General features: G+C 42.2%; 1 protein-coding gene across 1 annotated transcript in view; it reads left to right on the forward strand.

Annotated features, from left to right (window-relative positions):
- PLAAT5 (phospholipase A and acyltransferase 5) overlaps window positions 1-12,759 on the forward strand; it is a 35,262-nt gene that overhangs the window by 11,280 nt on the left and 11,223 nt on the right. The window contains exon 5 of the mRNA XM_007944997.1: window positions 9,927-10,035. Coding sequence (XP_007943188.1) covers window positions 9,927-10,035 — 109 coding nt within the window. The remainder of the gene's footprint in view (window positions 1-9,926; window positions 10,036-12,759) is intronic.

Below are 12,759 nucleotides of genomic sequence, written 5' to 3' on the forward strand. Positions count from 1 at the left end.
CAGTCAGATACCTTAGGCACTGCACACCCTGAGCTCCTTTTTCCTCATCATGGGTGATTGCCTTTTCTTTGCCTGACTTCATCTTTGATTGGATGTTGGACATTGGAATTTACCTTGTTGGCTTTGGTAGGCAAATGCATGTTCTAGAGCTTTCTTCTGGGATGCAGTTACATTTCTTGAAACAGTTTGAATCTTCCAGGTTCTTTCTTTTAAGACTTTTCAAGAGAACACAAGCATCATGTTTTGTTGATAATTTTTTCTCACTTGTAAGGTAAGGCTCTTCTAAGTAACCTACCTAATGTTTTGTGAATTTTGATGTTCTGGCTTTTGAGAACAGGCAGTATTCCTGGCCCTGGGTGGGTCTCAGTACTATTTCCTCTAGCCCTTTGGGATGACCCTTCTTCCAGCCGCAGGTAGTTTCTTCATGTGAGGAGTCTTTTGGAGACCTGTAGCTTTCTCTTCTTTGCATCTCTCTCTCCTGTTACTGTGTCCTGCAAACTCCTAGTTTACCTTGACTTTCAGTTCTGTTTCCTCACTCAGAGAGTATGCTGGGCTCTACCTGCACTCTTCCTCTCTACACCAGAGCCTGGAAACTCTCTCTAAGACAGTGAGCTGAGGGAATTGTAGAGCTCATCTCATTTGTTTCTAATCTCTCAAGGGTCACTGACCTTTGTTGCCTGAAGTCCATTGTCTTGCAAATTGTTATTTCATGTCTTTAAAAATTTTCTTTCTCATTCTTTTGGTTGTTTCAGGCAGGAGGGTAAATCTGGTACCTGATATTCCATCTTGGGCAAACATTCAATTAGCTTATGCTTTTTCAAAAAATATTTTTTATTAGATGTAATTGTTCATAGACTTTGTCCATACATCTATGAGGTGTGTGATTTTTTTTTTTTTTTCATTCTAAAAATTCCAGCTCATCGCCATGGATGACATCCCTGAATTTTTTCATTCATTATTTCATTTTCTTTATCTCTGTCTTGCCAATAAGGGAAGCATGATGATGGACAAAAAGAATTGTATTCAAAATCTGTAGACCTATGTTATTGTCTTGGCTTTGCCAATGGCTGTATAAGCTCAGTTTCTTGCATGTAAAATGAAGAGATTGGACTTACTGTTCTTTAACATGTTTTATAACTGAGCTTAATATGACATTATACAAAATGATCAGGGTCTGTGGGAGAACTCAACTATCACAGCTGCTGCTGCTTTTACCCATTGCCCCATGTTCATTTAAATAAGACAAGACTCTTGATCTTTAGTAAAATCATAATTCTATCAGTCACATGTTTTTATTTTTCATCACACAGTAGAAGAAAGTGCCAATTGACCCCCTTTTTGATTCTACAGAATATAAAGTTGTCAATTACAACATTATTACTAGGACAACTAATTATCATGCCCAACAACCCATCAGGATTTCATATTTTCTTTGAGACTCCTTTCAAAGGACACCACAACAATTTCTAAAATGTTTCAAGACCGTTTTGTTTAATACTTCTGAGGACTGTTTCATGTTAACAGAGAGTTGGCAGTAGTCATGAATATTCATAAAGGCTTCATACTGCACAGTATAACAAGGTTGATATTCTTGGGAATGTTTGCAATTTAACACCTTATCAAATCAGATCCTTTAGGGAGGTTTATGTGCAGAAAGTTGTGTCTCTTTATGTAGCTGGAGGTGGCCATCACCTTCAACACTTTCTGAAGACTTTTGTCTCTTTTAATTTATAAAGACATGCATGTTTAAGGTTAGACTCTAGAGTTTCATTTGATAACATTAGAAGAAAAAAAAAGGCTTGGAGAACTCAATTGTACTTGCAAAAGTGGAGCAGATGAATGGGCTTTTATTTCTCATCAGTGAGGTAAGAAGTATATAGCTTTGCTTTCCTGCAATTTTGTGTTCAGTAGAGATCTGGCAGGCTATTCTTACTTTTGCTTTCAAGGTCTTTACAGACTATTTAAGAAAACAGGAGAAAGTACTCATATTATAATGTGGTAAGCAACACTATCACCAACTTTGTATAAAGTTAATACATGGTTTCACTCACTTTTTCCTGGTTTAGAAAGAGTTATGACAAAAATCTGCCATGATGTATCACTTCAAGCTGTTCTGCGTTCATCTTAAACTGATTGAGGTCTGTGCATATATCTTTCTTTTCCTTTCCTCTGCACATATCTTTGATAGACATGGCTTCTTTTTCCACTTCTCTACTATCTGGCAGCATAGTGGCTAAAGCACTTGACTGCTAACCAGAAGGCTGGTGGTTCAAACCCACCAGCCACTCCTCGGAAGGAAGGTTGGGTAATCCTACTTCCGTAGTGATACTGCCTCGGAAACCCAAGGAGGGGTCGCTATGAGTCGGGGCTGACTCCACGGCATATAACATAACATAACTATCCCCCATTCTCCAATGCCATTTTCAGGCTCTGGATTTATCCCTTCGATCATTTCACTCTTATTTCTGCTGCTTTCATCAAACTATGTACACAGCCTTGAAAATACTTACTTACTGCTTTATACAACAGGGATAAATGAATGCCAAGACAGGACAGATGAAATAAATGCATCTTATGACAACACTTTAGTCATGGACATACCCCTCCCCCACTCTCATTCTCTCCTTGTTTCTTTCTATTCTGATGCATGAAGATCCTCCTAAGGAAGACCCATTCCTCCTCAAGGGGCTCTTGATCTTGCACCCTCCCACCCTTATGCGTTCTTGTTCTCTCAGATGGTCAACATCTCCCTCCCTGCTGGAGCCTGATCACTGGTATTCAAACATGCTATTGTCTTTTCCATCTTGAGATACACTCCCCAGTCCCATATTTTGCTTCATTTACCAGGTTTTGGAGGATATCGTGCTTGGTAAAGTAGAAAGTCAGCCCAAAAAGGGAGGCCCCTCAATGAGATGGATTGACCCCGGGGCTGCAACAGTGGGCTCAAGCGTAGCAGGGATCGGGAGGATGGGCAGTGTTTTGTTCTGTGTCCACAGGGTTGCTGTGAGTCGAAACCAACTCCACAGCACCTGGCAACAACTACTATCACTGCTTTCTGCCTCTCGTTCCTTTGAACTCTTGAAAGAGTTGTCTGCATCCATCGTCCACACTTTCCCTGCCCATTCAGTGTTTGATTTACTCCAGTAAAGCTTCCACCTCTACCGTAGTTAGGTCTCTTTATTCCTCGACAGCGTCATCAGCGTGATCTCCCCACTCACTCATTGTCCTTTACCCATCTCATGGTCTTTGTACTGGCCCTTTCATGGAAGGATCTTCTAGATCTTTACATGATTTTCTTGTCATTAAGTTCTCAGCCTAAATCTTACTTCTTCATAGAGGTCTTTGCTGACAGTACAATACAAAGTAGGTCCACAGTCACTTCCTTCATACCACTCTGTTTCAGTTGCATCACAGTGCTTTTTCTTTTCAACTACTCAGTCTTTTCATTAGAATATAAAATCTATGAGAATAGATTCAATGGCAATGGGTTGGGTTGGGTTTTTGGCTTACAATCCATACATCATCTCCAAGTTCATGTTGTATCATTCACCTCCTCAAGACCCTTAGTCGCTCCGCCTCAGCCATACCAGCCTATTTTCTGTACCTCCAATGAATGAAAGACTTTCCTTCCTCAAAACCAAACCATACTCACTGGCGGTGAGTCAGATCCGACTCATAGTAATTCCTCCTAGGGTTTCCATGGTGTTCCAACTCATAGAGACCTCCATTGGGTTTCTAAGGCTGTAAATCTTTATGGAAGCTGACTCTTCATCTTTCTCCCATGGAGCAGCTGGTGGGTCTGAACCACTGACCTTTTGATTAGCAGCTGAATGCCTTAATCACAGCGTAACCAGAGCTCCTTGATGTCATTCATTAAGAATATAATAGTCTTTTGACATTGAAATAGTAGAGAACAATACCACTGCTCTCTCAGAAGTTCTTCTAAGTAAGTGGAAGTGTTGGGATTTGAACCAGATCTAACTCAGGAAGAACTGTCTTTTTTTCTATGACTCTGTAGTTGTTTACCATTCCAAATAGTATTTTCTCTTTCTTGTCATGTGAACATTTAAGGCTCTGGGTTTCATTTCTGAGATGTTATCTGGGTTATGGTCAGAGCCGAAAGTGAATTTCCAGCAGGCCTAATACTTGTGTCCTGATGAGTTTCTTCTCCGTGCAGCTTTCTGCATCTGTTCTAACGCCTGCTCAGGAAATGACCCAAGAGTCAGTGTGTTGTAGACACTGATAGTAGCTTCACATTTTCCTCTCTTAGGAGTTCAAAGGCATACTCTTACTTTGTGACTTGGTGCCTACCTCTGTGCCACATAAGGAGCTGTGATGGTGTAGTCATTAAGACGTTTGGTTACTAACCAAAAAGTTGGTGATTTTGTTGTAGGAAAACAAAGTCCTTACCTCCTGTCACGAAGAGCCAATGATCACAACAGATTGAAGAGAGAAATCAAAAGTTTACTGAGTGTCAATACCCAAGGAGAATCGTTTCTCTAAAACGCCTGTCTCCTCGAGCTGGGAATGGTTAGAGTTTTTAAAGAGATCTGAGCTGAGGCGGTAGGGGGATTTGGGGAATGCTGACAATGTTTTCTTCCCGTCATGGGATGGGTCGTGGTTGTCTTGTGTACTCTCAGCTCTTCCGGTCAGTGATGGGAAAACGTCCTTGGTCAGGAGAAGTGTTTTTCAGGTTCCTCATGGCTGCCCAGAGACAGTAACTCCACAAGGAAGGAGAGTAGGGAGTGGGCGCCTTCAGGCCTCTCAGTTCGCTAGAGATATCTCCATTTCTCCTTTATCTTGGTTGCTCCAAGCTCCGTGTCTTCTTTCTCAGGGCCATTTTTTTTTTTTTTTTTTTTTGTAGGCTGCAGTTCTCAGCTGAAACTGGCTGGGAGCGGGGGTTATGATTCAAAGGATATGTTATTGAGAATAGCAAATCCAAAGAACTTAGTGTCCATAAAAGGGTTTGGCTATTCTGTTTACTTGAAAGAAAGTGATGGGGGAGGGCAGTAAAGCAGTGAGTTAGTCTCTATGATTAAAGTCCACTTTAGTCATCATGCCTGCTAGCCTGTGAAAATTTTGCAGTTTTCAGTGACGAGTCCCTTCAGCCTTCCATTTCAGCCTTCTTCAGTTTGAACCCACCAGCCACTCCACAGAAGAAAGATGAGGCAGTCTGCTTCCGTAAAGATTTACAACCTTGGAAACCCAATGGGGGTCACTATGAGTCAGAATCAATTTGTTGGCAGTGAGTTTGGTTTGGTTTTTATGCCACGTGCTGCAGGCAGGAATAAAAGTTCCACCAATTTCTCTGCATCTGTCAGGTTTGGAATACTTTCAGAAAATGTTACCATCCAGGGAGCCTCGTGGAAGATCTTTTCTTCGTTGTTGTTTTTAAGGTGGATGTCTGTTTTGGGGAGAAGGACCAGAACTGTGTTGCCAGTTTGTGCAAAGGATGTAAATAGAAGATGGGTGGAGATTTGGAAGTAACACCTTTTTCCAAAGAGAGAAAAAAGGAAGAACCTTAAACTGGAATAGAAGATTAGAATATCTGTTGGGATTGGAGGTCACCCTGGAGGCTGGAGGCAGGTTCCTTGTGGTTCATGAGATGCTGAGGAGATGGTAAAGCACGGGAAAGGGAAGGATGTGATTTTGGAAAGGCGCCCTTCTTGCAACCCTCAATTATATTAGAATATCAGAATCACCTGGGGACATCTTAAAATTCTGGTGCCCAGGCCTTATTCCAAGCCAATCATAATTTTTTAAAAGCTCCCCGAGGTTTCAGTGCGCCACCAATGTTGATAAGCCATGCTCAACATAATCACTTTACAGTTGGAGAAAATTTAGCTAGGGAGTGGGTAACTAGAGATGACAATTAAGTCTGTTGTGAGTGTCCTTCAATTCTGTTCCTTACTCCCCCTATGCAGTGGCAGTATTGCAGGGGAGAGAGTAGTAAAGAGAAAATAAAGCTGTTTAAAATTCTACATCTGCCCACCTCCAAACCCCAGACCTTTCTGTTTCTTGCACCACAAAGCTTGTTTAATATCCTGATGATCAGCAGGCAGACTCCTTTGTACGTTCTTCTCCCTTAAGCGAGCATCACAATCTATCGCGCTGTCCTCTTACTGGCAGTTATTCCAGATCAGTGATGCTATCAATTGCTTCATTGATCAGTGTTGCCAGTGGGAGGGACCCCGTCTTGTCTGTTGTTGTAGTTGTGTACTGAGTCCATTCTGACTCACAGCAAACCTGTAGGATGGAGTAGAACTGTCGCATAGAGTTTCCTAGGCTATAATCTTTACTGGAGCAGATCACTGTGTCTTTTCTCCCATGGAGCAGGCTGGTGGGTTGGAACCATTGACCTTTGGATTAGCAGCAAAGCATTGACCGTAGTGCCACCAGGGTTCCTTCTATACTCACTGCTGTCTAGTTGGATCCAACTCATAGTGACCCCTCCTTGAATTTCTGAAGCTGTGTCACTACAGAAGTAGATTGCCCAACCTTCCTTCCGAGGAGTGGCTGGTGGGTTTGAACCGCCAGCCTTCTGATTGGCAGTCAAATGCCTTAGGCACTAGGCCACCAGAGCTCCTATGATATCTGTTGTTGTTGTTATGTGCCGTCAAGTCAGCCCTGACTCATAGCGACCCCTCCTTGGGTTTCCGAGGCAGTATCACTACAGAAGTAGGATTGCCCAACCTTACTTCCGAGGAGAGGCTAGTAGGAAGTAATTAGCTCTTTGGTTAATTGGGGGAATTGGGCTTTCACTGAGTGTGGCTATCCACTTGGCTTGGTAGGCTTAGAGAGCCCTGCTCCTCCACTGGATTCTGTGGGTGGAGGTAAATCTCTTTAGTGTCAATACACTCTCTGGTATCAGGATTTGTGTTCAGGTGAAGTGAGATGGAGTCAGGGATTGGTTCAAGGCTACGTGAAGTCTCATCTGGGTCTCCTTCTGTACTCACGCAACAAAATTTGCCCTACCACATTATTGTCAACCCTCCTCCCTCAAGTCCCTGGTCAGTGCCCAGAACAGTGAGAGTGGGATTGATTTGAATTCCTGCACCAGTAGCTGCACTTATTGTCCATCCTTTTCCCTCCCTTGGAAACCCAAAGAGGGGTTGCTATGAGTTGAATCAACTCCACGGCGGTGAGTTTGGTTTTTGGGGTTTTCCCAATCCTCAGCTCTTACCTTTCTCAAAATACAACCACCTTCCTTAGTAATGCTAATATGTCTTTGGCTTTTTTTTTTTTTTTTTTCCTCCTCCTCTCAGACTCTAATCAAACTGGAGCTGTTAATGATGTCTACCCTGATGATCTAATGTGCTCATTATTTAGCTCTTCTGTCACCTTCCTTTGACTTCTGAGGCCATCAAACACTTATTGTTTATTGTCTTAGCCTTAGAATCTTAGGTTCAGTCATTGGGGAGGGTGGAGTTGCATTATCTCCCTTCTCCTTGGTGACTTCTTTGACAGTATACTTTTCCTGTCAGAAAGAACCATGAAGGACTGTGTACCTTCAGATTTCAAGGAGTTGTATATCCACATCTCTTTTCCTTGGCCTATGGCAAAAGAAAATGAAGTCCAACCTTAAGTTTCCTATAAAGTATTGTTCCTCAGTCTGGGTAAGAAGGCTGGGTTGAGGTGCCCTCTAGTGGGTACTTCTCTACCTTTGCATTTTCCCTTTAAAGAAGTGGGAAGAGTTGGATAGGGGCATAGAAGCCCTGGTGCTAGTCCTCATTCTACCGTGGACTTGCTATGAAACCTTGGGCAAAGCACTTCATCTCTCTTGGTTTTAGTTCCTTCCATGTAATACAAGAGTGTAGATTATCTGGTTTATGCCTATGAAAATCTATTCCTTCAAGTGTCCAGGACTTCTGTAATGGCTAAGTGAGGATCTCAGTAAATCCTCTTTCCAAAAAGCAAAGATAAAGCCGGACAAATTAAGACTGGAAATTTGACCAAAAGCATACAACAAATAGAGAAGTTATTCGAATAACTCAAGAAAATCTACTGAATCTAGGAAAGAACAATGCGGGCCCGTGGTTTTTCAGGTCTCCCTCTTCCAGCTCTGTGTGGGAAACTCTACCTAGGTAGGTGGGACAGGCTGGGAGGATAAGAGTTGGCAACAAATGTGCATGTGTGTGTGTATTTATTTGAGGCAGAATGTGGAAAGTCCCATGCCCAAGGACATTGTTGAAAACAACGACTATCTCAGTGTCAAAAAAGCACAGAAGATAAACATTGAACCTAGCCTGAGGTTGCAATGCTTGTTGGGACAAGAAATAGACAACAGATCAACCAGGAATTTAACATGAAAATCCAGGTAGCAAGACCTCTTAAGAGGACCTTGGAAAGCTGCCACATATACCGTGTGGTCTGTAAGGCATTCTTAAGTCTTGTACAAACATTCAGGAGAGACTGGAGAAAGTCCTAGGGAGTCTCTAGTCCCTGGCTGAACATGAGGCCTTGTAAATGCAGAAGTAAAAGCTGGGACAGACTTGTAAACTTTGAGAACTTTGAGTGCATTTTTTTTTCAAGTCACACAAAGACCCACTGACAAAGGGGTGAAGCCTTATTGGTTCAATGTGTAGTCCAAATTCTGGTCAAATATTGACTGATCATTAAGTTATATTGGCCCAGGGATGATCCCTAGGAAGCCAGGCTTAAACATAAAACAAGAGGAAAAACTTAGTGGCTACTTCAGTGGCCATACACTGTGAAAGAAACAGACACAATAGAATTACTCCAGTAAGGTCACTAAACAAATAAACTGAAAAACCAACAAATAAACGTGAAAATAAACAGCAACAACCACCATTCCTCAAGGATAGGGCTAATCAGAATCCAGAATCACTACAATATATTATCTAAAATGTCCGTTTTTTAACAAAAAATTATGAGATATGCAAAGAAGTGGGAGTGGCGCATACATAAGAAAGCAAAAACGAAACAGTCAATAGAAACTGTTTCCTAGGGGGCTCACATGTTGGACCTAGAAGGCAAAGACTTCAAAACAGCATTATGGGTATATTTAAAGAAGTAAATGAAAGTAGGATGACAATGACTCATCAGAGAGGGATATCAAAGAGACAGAAATGATAAGAAAGCACCAAATGAAAAACAATCAGGAGGCAACCTTCTAGGGTGCAGGTGGGAGAGAAGCTAGAGATCAGCAACTGATGGCATGGGTGTGGAGAAGAGGGGAGGACCTCCTGGGCCACCAGCAGGCCACGTGGGGGTGAGAGTGTGAGGGAGGTGGGAATCAGGGTGCCCATATGGGCAGGCAGCCTTTGGGGGAATAGGGCTTACATTGAGTGTGGCTATTCACTTGGCTTGGTAGGCTTAGAGAGCCCTGCTCCTCCACTGGATTCTGTGGGTGGAGGGTAAATCTTGACTGGTTTCCCTGTCAAGAGGACCCCAGAAAGCCTGAGGCTGCAAGGGTGCTGAGAGACTGAGAGTGTGGGCTCAGGCATCGCTCCACGGCTCTCCTCATACCCACATTATTGACCATCAGTCCTCCTCGTCCCCAGCTGGAAACTGCAGGGAAGTTCTTCCCTCTTGAAATGTCCCTCCAGCCCTTTCTATTGAGAAATCTTAACATCTTGCTTACTTTAAAGGAGAGATGCTTAAAATCAGACTATATATGCAAGAGGACATTTGGAATTGAGAGGTAATATATTGATAACTAGCACGGGTAGCCTATAAAGCTCCAATAATGAGAGTGATAACAGGAGAGGAAGGGATGCTCTTTGGTCCTTTGTGTAAAGAGAAATTTCTCCAGTTTGGGTAAAGTGATTAGCAGCAATGAGAGAGTCTTAGGTTGAGCTGCAGCAGGTCCCCAGCTGGGACTCTAGAGTTCCTTGGGCAGGTGCAGTTTCTCTATCTATCTATCTATCTATCTACCTATTTATTTATTTAATTTTCCATTATAGGGAAAACCAAAGCCCAGACCTGGAGACCTGATTGAGATTTTTCGAATTGGCTATGAACACTGGGCCATCTATGTGGAAGATGATTACGTAGTCCATCTGGCTTCCCCATGTAAGAGTGGATAGTCTATTGAAATACTGATACTGAAGTTAATTGTTCTGCTCCTCAGCTGCTGCCGTTCTTAGCAATAAAGCACCCATGACTGGGCCCTATTTACTGCATAAAATAGCTTGGTCTCTGTTTACCAGTAACCACCGAGCGTTCACCACAAAGAGAGATGGAAGTGTAAAAAGTGCTGTCCTAGTTCCCTGACCTTCCAGGTCATTCTTCATTTTAAAGTACAAATGTAAGAGCTTGACCCTCCATTTTGTATTGACAACAGTTCAGTGTTGTTGTTAGTAAGTGCCATAGAGTTGGTACTGACTCATAGGTATACTATATACAACAGAATGAAGCACTGCCTGGTCCTGACCCATCCTCACAATCCTTGTTAGGCTTGAGCCCATCGTTGCCACTGTGTCAGTCCATCTTGTTGAGGGTCTTTTTTTCACCGACCCTCTACTTTACCAAACATGATGTCCTTCTCCAGGAACTGATCCTTCCTGATAACTTATCCAAAGTGTGTGAGACAAAGTCACTCCACCCTCACTTCTAAGAAACCTTCTGGCTGTACTTCTTCCAAGACAAATTGATTTGTTCCTTCTTCTGGCAGTCCCTGGTATATTCAATATTCTTCACCAATACTGTAATTCAAACCTTCGGTCTTCCTTGTTCATTGTCCAGCTTTCACATGCATATAGGGTGATTGAAAATACCCTGGCTTGGGTCAGACCCACCTTATTCCTCTTTGCTTTTTAACACTTTGAAGAGGTCTTTTGCAGCAGATCTGCCCATTGTAATATGACATTTGATACATTGACTACTGCTTCCATGGGTGTTGGTTGTGGAGCCAAGTAAAGTGAATCCTTGACAACTTCAATCTTTTTTCTGTTTTTCATGATACTGCTTATTGGTCCAGTTGAGAGGATATTTGTTTTCTTTATGTTGAGGTGTAATTCGTATTGTAATCCTTGATCTTCATCAGTAAATGCTTCAAATCATCTTCACTTTTCAGCAAGCAAGGTTGTGTCATCTGCGTATCTCGGACTGTTAGTAAGTCTTCAATCAATCCTGAAACCACATTCTTCTTCATATAGCCAATCTTGTCAGATTATTTGCTCAACGTACAGAGTGAGTAAATATAGTGAAAGGATAAACCCTACACACCTTTGCTGATTTTAAACCATGCTATATCCCCTTGTTCTGTTTGAACAACCGTCTCTCCATCTATGTACAGGTTCTGCATGAGCATCATTAAGTAAGTGTTCTGTAATTCCTATTCTTCCCAATATTATCCATAATTTGTTGTGATCCACACAGTCCATTGTCTTTACATAGTCAATGAAACACAGATAAACATCTTTATGGTCCTCTTTGCATTCAGGCGAGATCCATCTGACATCAGCAATGGTATCCCCCATTCTACATCATCTTCTGAATCCTGCTGGAATTTCTGGCAGTTCCCTGTTGATGTACTGCTGCAACCATTTTTGAATTATCTTTAGCAAAATTTTACTTGCATGCAATATTAGCAATATTGTTCAATAATTTCCACATCTTGTTGGATCATCTTTCTTTGGAATGGGCATAAATATGGATGTCTTCTAGTCAGTTGGCCAGGTAGCGGTCTTCCAAATTTCTTAGCATAGATGAGTGAATATTTCCCTCATTGCATCCATTTTCTGAAACATCTCAATTAGTCAATTCCTGGAGACTTGTTTTTCACAAACTCCTTCAGTGCAGCTTGGACTTCTTCCTGCAATACCATCAATTCTTGAACATATGCTACCTCCTCAAATGGTTGAATGTTGACCAGTTCTTTTTGGTGCAGTGACTCTGTGTATTCCTTCCATCTGCTTCCTGTGTTATACAATATTTTGCCCATAGAATCTTTCCATATTGAGACTTGAGGTTTGAATTTTTTCTTCAGTTATTTCAACTTGAGAAATGCTGAGTGTGTTCTTCCCTTTTGATGTTCTAACTCCACGTCTTTGCATATTTCATTATAACACTTTGTCTTTTTGAGCTGCTCTTTGAAATTTTCTGTTCAGCTCTTTTAGGTCATCATTTCTCCCATTCTCTTTAGCTACTCTATGTGCAAGAGCGGTTTAACAGCTTTCCTCGTATTTCTAAAGATTCCCTTGAAGGGATGCGGGAGGGATGTTCTGGTTGTTATTGTGACCTGTGGTTCCCAAATGCTACTTCCAGCTTCCTGATCACCTTTGGGAGTCTCCTCACCTCCTCTCCCTACAGCTCCAATCTGCTGGAGTCTACTTCACCCTAAATGTAGACATCTTTTATTTCTCATGGCAATGCTAACACAAAGCTGAGATTAAACTTGTGGTTAACCAAATTTTAGTGGAGATTTGATTGGAGGGGTGGTGATAATAGAAGAAAAGTGCAGTGTAGAACAAAAATAACTTAGACTTGGATGTGTAGAATCCCTAGGCACAGTGGTTGTCACCGACGATGGGACCTGGGGAACTGGGTGATGGGGAAGGAAGAAGAGACACCATTGTATACTCTTGGACTTCTTTTGAATTTTGTATCCTGTGCAGATATCACTCGTTCAAAATTAAATGACAGAAAGGCCCTGCTGCCAAAGGCCATTGGCTGCACCTTGTCCACAGCTCTCATCCTTGGATGCTGTCCTCCTCCTTTATCCCAGCCTCCCCTCTTTCTGGGAGCTCTGGTAGCATAGTGGCTAAGACACTTGCCTGCTAACCAGACGGCTGG

The sequence above is a fragment of the Orycteropus afer genome, unplaced genomic scaffold (genome assembly GCF_000298275.1).
Source record: "Orycteropus afer afer isolate SDZICR_OR568_19922 unplaced genomic scaffold, OryAfe1.0 scaffold00130, whole genome shotgun sequence".
Classification (NCBI taxonomy): Eukaryota; Metazoa; Chordata; class Mammalia; order Tubulidentata; family Orycteropodidae; genus Orycteropus; species Orycteropus afer.